The 15,564-nt window shown below is 43.9% G+C and overlaps 1 protein-coding gene across 1 annotated transcript in view; it reads left to right on the forward strand.

The window, feature by feature from the left end:
* Window positions 1–2,628: 2,628 nt before the first annotated feature.
* The window catches only part of LOC139054130 (uncharacterized), a 102,608-nt gene continuing 89,672 nt past the window's right edge, over window positions 2,629–15,564 (forward strand). Inside the window, exons 1-2 of the mRNA XM_070530730.1 lie at window positions 2,629–2,824; window positions 4,739–4,885. Coding sequence (XP_070386831.1) covers window positions 4,798–4,885 — 88 coding nt within the window. The 5' untranslated portion in view covers window positions 2,629–2,824; window positions 4,739–4,797. The remainder of the gene's footprint in view (window positions 2,825–4,738; window positions 4,886–15,564) is intronic.

A 15,564-nucleotide genomic window follows, 5' to 3' on the forward strand; every position in this document is an offset into this window, starting at 1 on the left:
AGCGAATACTGCTGGATGAAATACCTTCGAAAAAACTGACTCGAAGATACGATGGATTTTCCATTTACGTTTGACTGTGGAATTCGCATTGACCACGAAGGCCATATATTGGCCAAAGCGAGAGTTTTAGCTGAAAATCTAAGATATCAATTTTGCATTCTCGGTGACAGAATAAAAAAAAAACTACACGCACACAGCCGCGGGCTTGACTCAGTACGCCGCTCTGGCGTACACCGAGTAGCCCGCGGCTGTACACCAAGTACTTGATGTAGCTTGAAAAAAAAAATGCAATGGTGATCCAGCGCGCGAGAAAATTGCGAATGTGTAAAATCTGGACTACGGAGGTTAGGAGGGCAAGTGCGTCGAGGCTCAGGTGAACACTGCAGCTTGGAAACGCTACGCTTACACGAAGTAAGCAACACTCATTATTGCAAGCGTTTGCCAATAACCACCTCCTTGACTTAGGATGTGCGCGAGGCGCGCTCGTAAAACGTGAAGAAAAAACGTTTTTTTCTTGTTTTTTTTTGTCAGCTCGGCAAGTGAAATGCCCTTGGCAAACGTTTCGACCCCAAGTCGTTCGCCATGCTCATATGAGGTCTCATTTTCATGGATGGATCGAAACAACTTTATTTTGAATCCGCATAATTTGACCACCCGCGCTCAGGTCTCCCATGAGGGGACTTCGAGGCCTTGCCTCGTCGCCGCCTCTCGGGCTTGCTGGACAGCCCACTCTTGTGTCTTGAGGTTGGAGCTGCGCAGAGCGGCGGCCCACTTCGACGCAAGAGCCTCCGGAGCTACTGCCATTGTAGCTGTAGTTTCCTTACATAATTTACAAAGAGCAGTCGGATATTGCGCAGGGAAAGTGGGCTGCAATCGCACTGGACTGGGAAAGGTTTTTAAACTATATATTTCACTTCCGCGCTTTCTTTTTTTATCAGCGGCCGTGCCGAATGGCCGACCCCGGCGACAATGGCGCCGTATGGGCAAACGATGATGGGCGAATAGGATTGAAAATTGCATGGATGATTGCAAAATGAACATTGTATGTCATACGATGGTGAGGTTGTATGTTGTGTAACATTTTTTCCCCTCCATTTTGTTTTTCGTCATCTGTCGCGCCCAGTTCCTGATGCAGGCGATAGCAGTGGCGAACGTGGTGGCTCAATGGATAAGAAGGAAACAATAAGTAAACCATGCGGCTCCGCTGCGGTAGTATAGGACGTAAGCCCATTACGTGTTGCCCAGAGCTGCAATTATTTTAGCACATATATATATATATATATATATATATATATATATATATATATATATATATATATATATATATATATATATATATTCTCTTATGATTGTCACTTTTGAAAGTATTTTTAGAAGATACCTCTCATAAACTTCCTATGTTATAACCAACCACCTTAGTGTATATCCTGCAGTAGAGGGAACGGTGTCAGCGATGATGATAGCACTGTGGGGATGCGGGTGTTTGTGACGCCCAAAGAGGCATTTAGGTTATATAAAAGAAGTGTATTGTAGGGAAAATAAATAATATCAGCGTTAAAAGTCGCGCGAATTCCTCGCCAACCACATGAAATAATTTAAGAAAGCTTCGACGCCCCGTGATTAAGATCCATGGCTGTTATAGATAGAGTTAGGTCTAAATCAGAGAAAGCGCCTATGTTTCGAGCATATGGCTTAAAATATGTCAAATTATTAAATATTTGAGCATGTTCTAGTGAGTTTGCAATGGAAAGACAGAGTTACTTTGGGCGCTGCAATTCTTATGATTGCAGTGATGCATTTTGGGAAACTCCGTTTTTAACAGGGTCTGAAATCACCGTGAAAGAAGGAAAATAGCAAGAAATATTGTGCACGCTTTTTCGTATGCATAAAAAAAGTCTGCATAAAAAAAGAGAAAGAGAGGAAGAGTATATGTCCTGTGTATGTTTAAATGTCAGCCACTAAAAAATTACAGCAGTTAACAGTAACGAAGACTTCATCGTCAAGCTTACAAGGAAGAATAAGCATTGTCATAAGCAAAGCGCCCTTTTAGCAAAGATCCGAAAGCACACAGAACGCTATTGGTCCGAGTTAAAGCAATTTTTATACGTAAAAGGCGTCAGTCAGTCGCACACTCTCTTTACTGTAAGCTCGAGCCCTCCAAGCACGACGTGGTTCGCTAAATAGGTTTCATTTTAAAGGACGCGCCGAAATACGCCACTAGAGGGCTGCATGCACAGGCACCGAAGACGTTGGCCGTGGCATACAGTAAATGCCTTCATTAAGCAAGAGCACAAAGGTTCGAAAAACTACTTTTAGTTCGATTATGCGGGCTTATAGGCGGTTAACGAAGTTCGTGTTCTTTTCTTCGGCGTACTTATTAATTCGTAAATTTTCGGCGCAAACCGAGACCGACAACTAAGTCATTAACTTTCTAACAGGCAGGGTCACATTTCGAACATTACGACATTTGGTGCAGTCCGAACAAGATCGGCTTTAATGTCACCACTTACGGTGATTTTGCTTTTTTTTTCTCATGTTCACCAGCAGCAGTCATCGGACAGGCACCCTCAGATTCCACGATCAGCCCATGGCGGGCAACTGAAGAAGCGAAGAACGCCGTGCACGCGCGCACGACCACGCGGTGGAACGCGCCTGGCAAGTGCGACGACTCACGAGCTTCCGAATCAGCTGCCCGTTTCCGAACAGGGTCCGGGCTTTTGTTCTCCCGTTCGTGGCTCGCCCAGGACTCCCAGCGCCTGGACTGGAAGCGCAAGCCCCGGACAACAACGTGCAGCGCTCGAAGGTTCCGCGGCGCCGAGCCAAGGTGGGTGTCGGGCTGCACAGCGACCGTAAGGCCGGCCGCGTTAGGCTTGCTCCTCCTTGCCAAGGACCACAAGCACAGCAGTAGCGCGCTGCATCCAAACCGACTCTGATACAAGCGTCGCGAACATTTGCACGGTGTAGCTCGCTTTGACCGACCATTTTCTGTCTCTCCGCGTGTAATGCGCGCCATGGTGCCTCGCTAACGCTAAATGACTAATTAGTTCCGAGCGAATTGGCCTACAATTCATGCGGAATCGAACCGTTGGCTTTCAAGGTTCCTTGAAGCAAATTTCGCATGTTTGGGGACCAGTTATTCGTGCAGCTATTTACAATTGTACCAGAAGGCGAAGCGCCGAGGCAAAGATGCCACTGAACCAAGAGGTGCCGCACGACTGATTGGCTGACAGTATGCAATCGCGCTGACATTTATCGACACAAGTGGCGCCCTGCTTAAAGACATAGAAAAATGTTATTTTACGCTCTGTGATACAAGCTAGCATATTAAGGGAAAGGCGCGGATTCGGCAGGTCACTTGATTTGATTTTTGGCATAAAGGATACGACTGAAAGAATGACGCCAGTATGAAGCGCTGCTGAAAGGATTCTACCCCCAAAATGTTTTTTCCTTTTAGACTGCATGGGAAGCTCGCAGTATAAACGACGCCAGACACCCCGCCTGCTTTTATGCTATCCTTGCGTTGGCACACATTATCTCCCCAAGCAATGTGTAAATTTGGTTGCAATACTCTTCGCTAAAATTTAATATTTGAGTGCTACTTAAACATCAACATCGCAGTCTAGGTGTACTGGTATTCATTGCCAATAGGAAAGAGCTGGTGCATTGTAACAAAGCAGAATGGCGCACGGTTTTCACGAGTCCTTAAGAAATTATTTTCATAGGGCAAATGTGAATTCTGTTAATTGATAGGGTAATAACCACAGGACGCTATGGTACAGTGCTGCTGGCAGCACTAATAACTGTAGGTAAGACCCGTCCTTGCGGTTTACTGACTGTGGGGCTGCCCAGCTTAGCAAGAGGTAACATGATTAAATCGCGACAGCGGCGGCCGCATTTGGGTGGGGGCGAAATGCACAAACACCCGTGGTACCGTGCATTGCGTGCGCACCCCAGGTGGCCATAGTAAATACGCAGTCCCCGACTAAGGCGTGCCTCATAACTATATCGCGGTCTTGGTGCATAAAATTATAGATTTAAATCTTTATGTGCCGTTTGCACCCATGTCGCACAAGCGGGGATTATTGAGACCGCACGCAGAGCCTGCGCAATGGAGCCTGCATTTACAAAGCGCTCTTACGCTAGAATTGTTCGTAAAAAAATATTTCAGCCAATACCGATGCTAAACATTTTTTAGCGAAGGCGGCCGGCCAATGGAAAGCGGTGCTTACGGCCGAAAAGCTTTGTGAATTCGGCCTCTGCCGACGAAATCGCAAAGCTCTTCGGCCGTAAGTGCCATTTTCCATGAGCAGGCGGCCTTCGCCAATAATATAGTGGCTGATAATAATGATTCACTAATAATGATTTCTAGGCGTCTGCTCTTACAAACTGTTCTAGCGTGAGTGCTTTTTTTCTTCTGAAGATGGGCGCTGTATACCCATTTTCTATGATGCTTGATACTAGCAGCAGAAATTGCATCGTCAGGTTCTTCAACGAGTTTCCACTACATGCAACGCTTACTGACCGTAAACGTGGAAGTTTTCGATCCGAAAATATGTGCACTCATTGTTTCCCACTCTCATTCAATCAGTTTTACACTAGACATGCACGAAGAGCTGTATGAGGCTGCACGAGCCTATTTGGTGTAACACCTTTGCTGTGCTGCACTTCTGGCACATAGTATAATCTGTGCGGATATTTTGGTGCATTTATAAACGAGACCGACGCTTTCTTTTTCCAGAAACAACGACGTGGGTGTCCAAAGGCTCTAGGCGTTCCAACTTGCCTAATGAATAAGCGATGAACAAGCCACGGATAGCTCTATGTGCCGTGCTCTGGATTTCCATCGGCGTCTCTGCAGGCGCTGTGGATCCCTTGACACATACAGGTAATTATCGCCTCTCACGCGATTTGCATACCACGAAGAGAGCACCCCGTTCAGAGTGCCACAACTGCCGGTCACAGCGAGAAATTGCACACCAGACACAATAGTGAAACGCTAGAACCAAATGACAAGAGTAGGCGTTAATCACGTTAGGTTCCCTCAGAAAAGCGGCCAACTTTTCGGCAGATGGACCCAATGTGGCGAATTAGTTCAATAAGATTGCGTGGTGGCGGTAAGAATTACACCACCTTTGTAGGCACAGTCGAGTGCAAAAGTTTAGGGGCCAGAGTTTCCGCTAAATTTTTTCTTCCTCCCAGCCTAGGCATAAAGACTGAAATCAAGGGCGCTATAACGTAAAGCTATTCCAAACTTTTTTATTCCAATTCTGCAATCAGCCCTCTGCGATTGTTCAAAACTTTTTTGGACCATCCCCACTTCACCTGTCTGACACGTGACGTCACAAAAACCACGAGAGCTCTCCATTTCATATGACGTGTACACACTGATTATGCATGGTTTTAACGAACAAAAGAAAAATAGTTATTTCTGATTCGACGCCTTTTCGCCATTAGCCCTCGACTATTGGTGAAAAGCTTTCGGACTGCTCCCACTTCACCTGCTGTCACGCGACGTTACAAAACTGCAAAAACTCACCCCGTCAAAGTGACGTGTACGCGTTAAAGATGCATTATTATGCCGAACAAAACTGAGTTTCTTTGTGAATAGCCGCAGGCTGCCCCGTTCCAAAAGTAATAAAAGATGGCTGCCGCCGATAGCTCAGGCACTGGCTACTCGCACTTGACGGAGAGCATGAGTTTATTAGCGTATAATAAAACATTTTGCGTGGCCGTGTAACGTTTTCGAGCACTTTCGGGACGTTTACGACCTCGTTCTGCAAACTCTCCTTTGCTGAGGATCCGTTTTAGCGTCATTCTTAAGCTTCCGTTGCATAAACCGCGATTTTCGATCAGCCACCGCGAGCTAAGTAACGGAAAGCGGACCGATTGCAGACGCCGACACTGCCCTCTTCATCCGGTTATCGATTTTCAGTGCAGTGGCTTGGCCACATCGAATCCCTTTCCCCTTGAGCGTGCTCCTCGCCTCTTGTCAGTCAATTAGCTAAGACAAGCCGCTCAGCGTAGGCAATGTTATTCGTTTTTCAAGTAAACAAGAGTGACCTCCCATAAATGAGGAGAGCGTTTGATTTGTCTGTTCAAACAACCCTTCGGGTCACCGCCCGATGCTTGCGCTGGCTGTTACGGAAATTTGACTTCAGGAGATTGGAATAAAAACATGTTGAAATTGTCTTACTTTATAGGGCCCCCATTGTACTACCCACGTGCGCCTGCTTGAGCAGGGCCATGCTTTTTTTATACATATTCACGTTGCACGGCTGTGCTAGGAGAAATTAACTTTCTTTTTTTGCATATGCCGTGGTCTCTAGACTTGCACTCGACTGTACGTGCACCCGTGGATACGTTGGCCTTTACTACTTATAGGTACCCACAGCATGATTCAATCGCTATTACAATGGCTGCAGGGCGTCCACCTTATTCAAGTCGACGTTCTACATAGCAAAGAGTAAAGGCCAGACAGGCTCACACGTCAAGGAAATATTGTGCAGGTCAGTGCAGTACGAACTGTGACTGATGATAGTAAGTTGTTCAAGAGAAAATTTCAGCGAAGACTTCAAGCACTTCCTAAAGGCAGATTATAAGTTCGAGTCTAATGATAAATTAATTTTCCAATACAAACACAGCTGAGGCAAGCGAAATTGTGGCGGAAGGGTGAACGATGGCGTCGCCATGATGCTTGAGATTGGAAACAAGCTTCCGCAGATGAATTATCATTATATATAAAAATTAATAACTCCATTCAAAAAAGAACGCTATTTACTTCTGCGTTCCGTAGCGTTTGTAAAATATGCATCTGTGGTCGAGGGTTCTGGGTCTGTTGCACGCATAGCGATAGGATATGCAATCATGCAATACTGCATAAATTTCACGTATAACCACGCGTAAGATGATCTTTGGTATTTTCTTCTCACATTCTTTTTGGAGTTCACCTTCTAATTTATACTGATGGCGCATGTATAGCTGACGACGAACGCGAGCTCGAAACAGGCGCACGGTGTGCAGCAAACGCTAAGGCGGTATGCGGTTTGACACATGCAGAAGGCAGGTCTGCAAGAACGTCTGTACCATTCGATGCGTGTACTTGAAAAGCGGCCTGCGGCGCACCACGAGAACAAAAAGACAAGAATCACTGGCGTTAGAGTATGGCAACCACGCGAGCGTACCAGAGCGCTAGCAGAATGTGTGCACAAATAGCGCAAAAAACACAGAACAGGGTAGTGATGTAATCACGGAAATGGAAAACTCACTTCCCAGTAGCTCCAACACTGAAAGCGACGCACAGAAAGCACAACACGAACACTACGTATTGCAAGAACGACTGGTAAGCTCACAAACTACAATTTCAAATTTTTTTCGCGAGATAGTTCTGGCTGGCTACCGGAGCTAAGAGGTATACATATATAGCTTGACAGGGGCCAGGTAGCCGCTACAAGGCACAGACAGCAAAAAAAGCATATCAGATACAGAAATAAATCGTACAGAAATAAGTGGTACAAAAACAAAGGTACCCACAACACAAAATCATGGGTGTAAAACTATAAAACAATCCCAAAATGACAATAGCCGCTTAAAAAACTTGAAAAACAAGAGTAGTGCCACGAATGATCTTTATGCAAAACTTAACATCGAAAGTGACTAATTACTAAAAGTTTGTAGTAAAAGTAAACAATAAAGCGAAGGAAGAAAAAAAAGTATTAGCTGATATTTTGTTAAATTCCACTTGCTTTTTTATAAGTATTCAAAATTGAGTAGATATTATGTTGTGGCATGGGTGCAGCTTGTAAGCGGTACAAAAACTGGATAAAAACCACGTCTCTATGTCTGGCGTGTTTACGAGCAGCCTACATTCGTGTAGGGATGCTGTCGTTTCTGAAAAAAAAATTGAGAGGAGAGAATGCGATGATCACAAATATTTTCGACTTATTAGTTGCATGTTTGGAAGGCATGCAAAGTGGAAGCGCAGCGTGGTCTAGTTTAGGAACGTTGCGAGTGGCTTTGTTCTGCAATCTCAAACTTTTTCTTGTATATTCGATTTAGACGTCCTTATCCATACAAAACTGAAACAGTTTATTCGAGAGCCAAGCAACGCATAATATATTCGGATCTTGACCTTTAAAGGGAGAAGTGCGCGGCAACGTCAAATCGCACCACTTGCTAACGGCAAATTTTTTACATATATCCATAATATGTATATTCCATGTAATCTTTCAAGAGAAACTCTGGCTGATTGATGTTAGAATAGCCTAATATGTACGGCACACTGGATTGACGTTAGAAGTGGTACCCTGCCAAAGTGTGCAGATATGGCTTTTGGGGAAATTACATGGAATACTAGTGAATTTCACAGGGCATATTCGAGGACAGATACCAAGCTGGGCTGTCTCCCGATTATGATATGAGCATTAAGGTAATTTTCTCGTTGGTTATAGTAACCGTGTCTCCCACTCTTCCCGCGATCCAGGTTAAACTAACATAGGATAGCAGAACGTCTTCCGTTCAATATGCCTTTCTTTTAATATACTTTCTATTTAATGAATATGAGGCATGGCTAGTTGGCTAATGAATCAATGCATTAGGAAGGGGGTCAGGCAAGAAGATACAAGTTCCATGCTTCCAACCGCACGTTTGGAAGTATGCAAGCTGTTAGGCTGAAAAGGATTATGTGTCAGAATAAACGCGGCACATTTCGGTAATCTGCGGTTCGAAGATGAGATAATCCTGTTCTGCAATGATGGAGAAGGCTTGCAAGAAAAGATTGAGAATTTTAGCCGGCATAGCCTGACAGTGGGTTGAGAAATTAATTTGTAAAGGACTAAGGTAATGCTCAGTAGCTTGGGAAGAGAATCAGCTTGTAGAGTTTGCGCAAGAGGACCATTATCTAGCCTAATTTGTCACAAGAAACCCATATCGTGAGAAAGGAACCCACAGAAGAATGAAAATGAGTTGGAGCACCTACGACAGTCATTACCTAGTCATGACTGAAAGTTTACCGCTGTCATGGAAATAAGAAAGCAAATACTTCATTGCATATTTACTGGCGCTGACGTGCACGGCGGAAACTTGGAGGTTAAAAAACAAGGTTTTGAAAAAGTTAAGGATGGCGCAACGAGCGATGAAAAAAAAAACAAAAACAAAAAAACGATAGGCGTATCTTTAGGAGCCCGGAAGACTGCGGTGTGAAATAGAGAGCAAAAGGGGGTAGGTGATATTATAGTTCACATCAAGAGGCAAAAATGGAATTGGGCAAGCCAGGCAATGTAGAGCAGATAACCGGTAGTCTATTAGACTTACTCAATCGGCACCAAGGAAAAGAAAGTGCCGTGGAGGAATTCAAAGAACTAGGTTGTGTGTGTGACATATATATATATATATTTCCTCCCTTTCCCTCTGTTATATATATATATATATATATATATATATATATATATATATATATATATATATATATATATATATATATATATATATATATATATATATAACAGAGGGAAACAGATAAAAGATAACAGAGGGAAAGCGTATATATATATATATATATATATATATATATACGCTTTCCCTCTGTTTCATGGCGCCGACGCGCTTCACCAAGTTATAAGGGAATGGACATGCAACGCGAATTTCGTTCTCACTTTAACCGATCTATTCCATGGCCCTTCAACCCGAATCTTAAAAGACTGAACTTATACATATATACCAATGCCCTTATAGTCGATCCTTATGGCTGCTTTTATGTTGATACTTCCTGAGTTTCAGCAGCTGCCTTGACTATTTAGGTATGAAAATTATACACAGACGGCACTAAAATTGCTCAATGGTTTCGGTGGTTTCCATGCAGCAGAAGTAAATACCTACAATTTCAAACTAACCTTTCGTCGTCACCCAACCAGCTCTGACCTTAAAACGCAAGGCACGCCCATTACATGCAGTTATGTATGTATGTATGTATGTATGTATGTATGTATGTATGTATGTATGTATGTATGTATGTATGTATGTATGTATGTATGTATGTATGTATGTATGTATGTATGTATGTATGTATGTATGTATGTATGTATGTATGTATGTATGTATGTATGTATGTATGTATGTATGTATGTATGTATGTATGTATGTATGTATGTATGTATGTATGTATGTATGTATGTATGTATGTATGTATGTATGTATGTATGTATGTATGTATGTATGTATGTATGTATGTATGTATGTATGTATGTATGTATGCATGCATGCATGCATGTATGTATGTATGTATGTATGTATGTATGTATGTATGTATGTATGTATGTATGTATGTATGTATGTATGTATGTATGTATGTATGTATGTATGTATGTATGTATGAGGTGTTTTTACGATACACGCTTTGTCTATACAGACAGTTGGAATGAAGGCTGCGGAAATATAACAAGTTTTAAGCTTAATAAAAAATATGACGTGAGAAACGCATTTTATTGTCGTTAATAGTGCAATTTTTATTTATTTGTTTATAGATACTGCAATCTTTTACAAGATCTTAGCAGGGTGGGAATATACAAGTACATTCATACAAACATACAGTTCAAGCAATCATGCCGACGCTTGAATGACAAAAGGACAGAATGCATGAAAAAAGGAGCAAGGAAACTATGTACGGTTGAGTCATGAATGCAGGTGCGCCTGAAAACGGGATAAAGAATTTAGTGTAACGACTTCATCAGGAACTTTATTCCAATCGACTATTGTTCTGGCAAAATAAGAATATTTGAAGCAGTTGTTATGCGGTGTTAACGGGGTTACTGCAAGGGAGTGTTTATGACGAGTAGCATAACCAGTTAAAGGTGTTAAGATCTGCGAGGTATCAATACGGTAGTGGCCATTCATTAGCTGTAGCACATGTTATTGATCTGTAGCACATGTTATTTTGCGGCTATCAGCTCTGAAGCCGCTTGACATTAACATACTCAACGACGAAGGCGCGCACATAAACTGTACATGGCCCCTGTAACGTAAAACTATTCCATTATGTTTTTATTCCAATCTCCTGACGTCAAATTTGCGTAACCACCGACAGAAGCACCGGGCGGTCACCCGCAGGGTTCTCTGAACCGACCAATCAAACGCTCTCCTCCTTTATAGGAGGTCAGATTTGTTTGCTTGAAAAACGAATAACATTGCCTACACTGAGCGGCTTGTCGTATCTAATTGGCTAACAAGAGGCGGGGAGAACGCTCGAGTGGAGAGGGATTCGATGGGCAGAGCCAGTGCACTGAAAATCGACAACCGGATGAAGAGTGTGGTGCCGGCGTCTGCGACTGGTCCGCTTTCCCTTACTTAGCTTGGGCTGGCTGGTCGAAAATCGCGGCTTCATGCAACGGAAGCTTAAGAATGACGCTGAAACGGATCCTCGGCAAGGAAGAGTTGGCAGAACGAGGCCCTAAACGTGCCGAAAGTGCTCGAAAATGTTACGCCGCCACGGAAGAAGATTTATTATACGCAAATAAACCCATTCTCTCCGGCAGGTGCGAGTAGCCAGTGCCTGAGCAATCGGCGGCAGCCATCTTTTATTCCTTTCGGAACGGGGCAGCCTGTGGCTATTCCGAAGAAAATTCAGTTTTGTTCGGCATATTAATGCACCTTTAATGCGTACACGTCACTTTGACGCGGTGAGTTTTCGCAGTTTTGTGACGTCGAGTGACAGGCAAGTGAAGTGGTGCAGCCCGAAAACCTTTGACCAATAGCCGGGGGCTAATGGCGAAAAGGCGTCGAATCAGAAATAACTGTTTTTCTTTTTCGGTCAAATCATGCATAATCAGTGTGTACACATCATATCAGATGGCGAGCTATCGCGGTTTTCGTGACGTCGCGTGACAGACAGGTGAATCGGGGATGGTCCAAAAAAGTTTTTGACCAATCGCGGAGGGCTGATAGCAGAATTGGAATAGAAAAGTCTGGAATACTTTTACGTTATAGCGCCCCAGGAACCATTGATGAAAGAAAAACTGCACAATAATGCCTGGCTGATACTACTGCACCAAACGTGTTGTCAAAAAAACGAAACCAGGTTGTGTAGAAAAATTTTTCCAGGGTATATACTGTAAGCACGCGCTGCAGCAGAGAACGAGAGCCCTTGCTTAGCAGCACGGCTGTAACAGCAGCCTCTAACACTAGAATGTAGCGTGTAGGACTCATATCTGCAAAGCTTCTCTTACGTAAGAGCATTTCCCCATTGGCTGCCGTTCGGACGCCATGAAAATGAAAGCGATCGAAGTGATAATAAGCCTCTTCGATTTGGCTGCACTTTCTGCACTAGTTCCGTTGCTGTACCGTGCGAGTGCAGCAGAGTGCAGTGCCTGCACAAGCAATGCACGTTTATTTCGAAAGTGAAGAAAGTGCAACGACGCATTTCGCGCGTTTTGCGCATTTTCTCGTAGCGTCTCCTCTTTTGACTCCGAGTGCGTGCTGCAGGGCTTGTCGTTGCGCCTGCGGTTGGCGTCACATCGTTCTGCGGGCACTTCTTGAGTCGCTGCTGCACCTCGCGGTTCGATAAATGCTTTGCTTTCAAGTTTGCTGTGCTCAAAGTTGGGCTCCTTCAGCGGCCATGCTTCTACACACTGGCACCACCTCCCAACAACTAAGTGCACGCTTGTTGCGAACCTTTTCGACAAGTGTGCACGTAGCAAGAGAGGAAAGGTATTTTCTTTGCCCTATCATAATAATCGCTGTCTCAGTGATAGTACTTTGTCGTGAGAACGAAATGACGAGCGCCGATGCTGTTTTTTCGCCAGAGAATGCCTTCTATGATAAACATCTGATCGAAGGCAATTTAACGCGTCACAAGGCTTTACTAACTTTCCCTCACCACCACGAAGGCATAAACTTGCGCCTGAAATTCTCATATCTAGCTATAGGAACTGTTGTAACCAAAGAGGGAGATATTTACGTACGCGCACCATAGTTCAAATAGCGCAGCGCCATCTAGTCCGCTACCGAAATCTTGCAAGAGGCCTGCACTTCCAAAGTAGCGAACGCAGGAGAACCGTGAGCTCATTCGCAGAACTGCCTTGCACAAAATATCGTAGAGCGCGGAGCAGGCGGCGTGCACTGCACTGTAACATAGAGGACAAAAGTGCTGCACTTTCTGAACTAATGCAGAAAGTGCAGCCAAATCAAAGAGACCAAATGAGAACATTTGGGCGATGGCTAATTTCAGACAGCCCTACGTAAGAGTTTTGCGAATACGAACCCTAACGTTTTTTTTTAACCATGCAAATACTGCATGATTACGCTAAGCATCCCCGTCGCAGCTGAGGTATACTGTCGCGATCGTGATTGGCTGGTTTTCATTTATTAAATGCGTAAGAATTTCTATGCCTACCCATAAAGAAAACCCGTCCGTCCGTCCGCCTGTCACGTAAGACGAATCGCTATAAAGAAATAATTGTATAAAACAACGTAAATTTGAAAGGAAGAACGTTGGTGGTGCCGATTTTAGAACCTGTGACTCCACGCTCAGAAGCCAAGTGTTTTACCCACTGGGCTAAACAACCGCGCTTGCAGAAAGTGCATATATCTGAGCCATATGAATGTATTGTACCCGCGGTACAAAACAAATGTCAAAGGAGAACAGTTTCTATGAAGGCCTTGTTGAAGGACTTGGCGATGGCGGAATAAAAGCCATCTCTGGGACCACACTTAGAGCCGACTTGCAGCATTTAAGACGCCAGGAAAATTCCGATTTTGCGAAAATTTAATGTCAAACATGCCACATCTCCGACGCGTTTAGGTGGTCGTGGGCTGCGCCTTCATTTGGGGCGTTTTTCTTCACCAACCGAAATGCCACCGATCGCTGAGAGATCATGCGCTTCGCGTCGCGCAACACAGACAGGTAAGCAGTCAATAAGTTGAAAATGCTGGTACAGAGTGACGAGGGGCTATATGGGTTTGATCACGGTTGATAGTGGTTGGGCGCGGATGCATATGGAGCTAAAGAGAGATAAGGGCTTATAATGCTCGGAGCAATTCTGATAAGGTTAGGACTAATAAGAACCTATAAGGATTGAGAAGGGGTGGATCAAGTCCAATAACGTTGATAAGAACCGATAGGAGTTGTTCAGGGTCGGATCATATCCGATAAGGTTGAAAAGGACAGATAAGGGTCGATGAGGATTGGATCTATTTCGATAAGGTTAATACTGACCGATAAGGGTTAATAAGGCTCGAATGAAGTTCGATAAGGTTGATAACCAATAAGGGTTAATAACGATCCTATCTGGTCCGATAAGGTTGATAACGACCGATAACCTTTAAGGGTTTATACTGGTAGGATCGTTTCCTAACATTGATAATGACACCGGGCTGCGTGGAGATGAGCAAGTGGCGTAATGCTTACGCATACTTAGACAACTCCCAGAGAAGTTTCTGCGTGCATATTTTATAAATTTTTTTATTTGATCAGATACTCCCAGTTGCGCAATGACAGCCATGAAAAGAGTGAGTACCTAAAATGAAAACAGGAGAAAATACACAAAATAAATATCGATGCCTACCCAAAAGGAAGCTGGTTATACAAGAACATTTAAACCACACACGTGTCAAGTGCTCGCAGGAGGCGCAAGAAAGATTTTTTTTAATTATGGAATTTTACGTGCCAAAAGCATTTTCTGATTATGAGGCACGCCGTAGTGGGGGGACTCCGGAAATTTGGACCACCTGGGGTTCTTTAACGTGCACCTAAATCTAAGTAGACGGGTGTTTTCGCCCCCATCGAAATGCGGCGGCCGTGGCCGGGATTCGATCCCGCGATCTCGGGCTTTGCAACCCGAAACCATAGCCACTAAGCAACCACGGCGGGTAAGCAAAAGAAATCAATAGGAAGTATACAGCGATCACATCTATAACGCTCGCACTTGCGAGAATGGACCCTGATTGGCAGCTTAATTCATTTTGGCACGCTAGGAACGCTTATAGCATGTCTTTGCGCCCGTATATCTCTTTACCTCCTTACACTCCTTACCTAATGCCTGTTTTCTGCTGTAATGAGAGTCTTATTCGTTTAATTAGAGCTAACGAGATCAATTTGAAACACGAAACTTACGTATTGCAGCATCGTGACGTATATTTTATATATTAGGAACTTTTTAGCAACTCTGGGCACGCTTAGGTGGTCCATTTGAGGCCGACCTAAAGACTACCTTCGGGCCTCGGTGTGAATAGCCGTACAATGCTTCGCATTAAAAAGTAACGCACTTAAAATTGAAGGTTTTGCACAGACGCGACGACGGTAAGCTAGCACTCAGAGTTTGACAGCACAGATAAAATCGCGCGGTAGATGTCAATGCACAGACTGATGAAACTTCAGCGTTTTCCCATGGAGCGCGTTCTATTAAGGGAAACTGAAGCACATTTAAAGAAAAAGTGAGCTTTCAGCGAAATACTATAGTTTTTCACCCCTTGAATACAAAAATCTTAGTTTCCAAACAGGCCATAAAATACCGCAAGTCGCTTTAACTTAGCAAAAAACCAGCAACAGCGTCTGCGGGAGACGCCGCGGGTCGGTTA

The sequence above is a fragment of the Dermacentor albipictus genome, chromosome 1 (genome assembly GCF_038994185.2).
Source record: "Dermacentor albipictus isolate Rhodes 1998 colony chromosome 1, USDA_Dalb.pri_finalv2, whole genome shotgun sequence".
NCBI classification, from domain to species: domain Eukaryota; kingdom Metazoa; phylum Arthropoda; class Arachnida; order Ixodida; family Ixodidae; genus Dermacentor; species Dermacentor albipictus.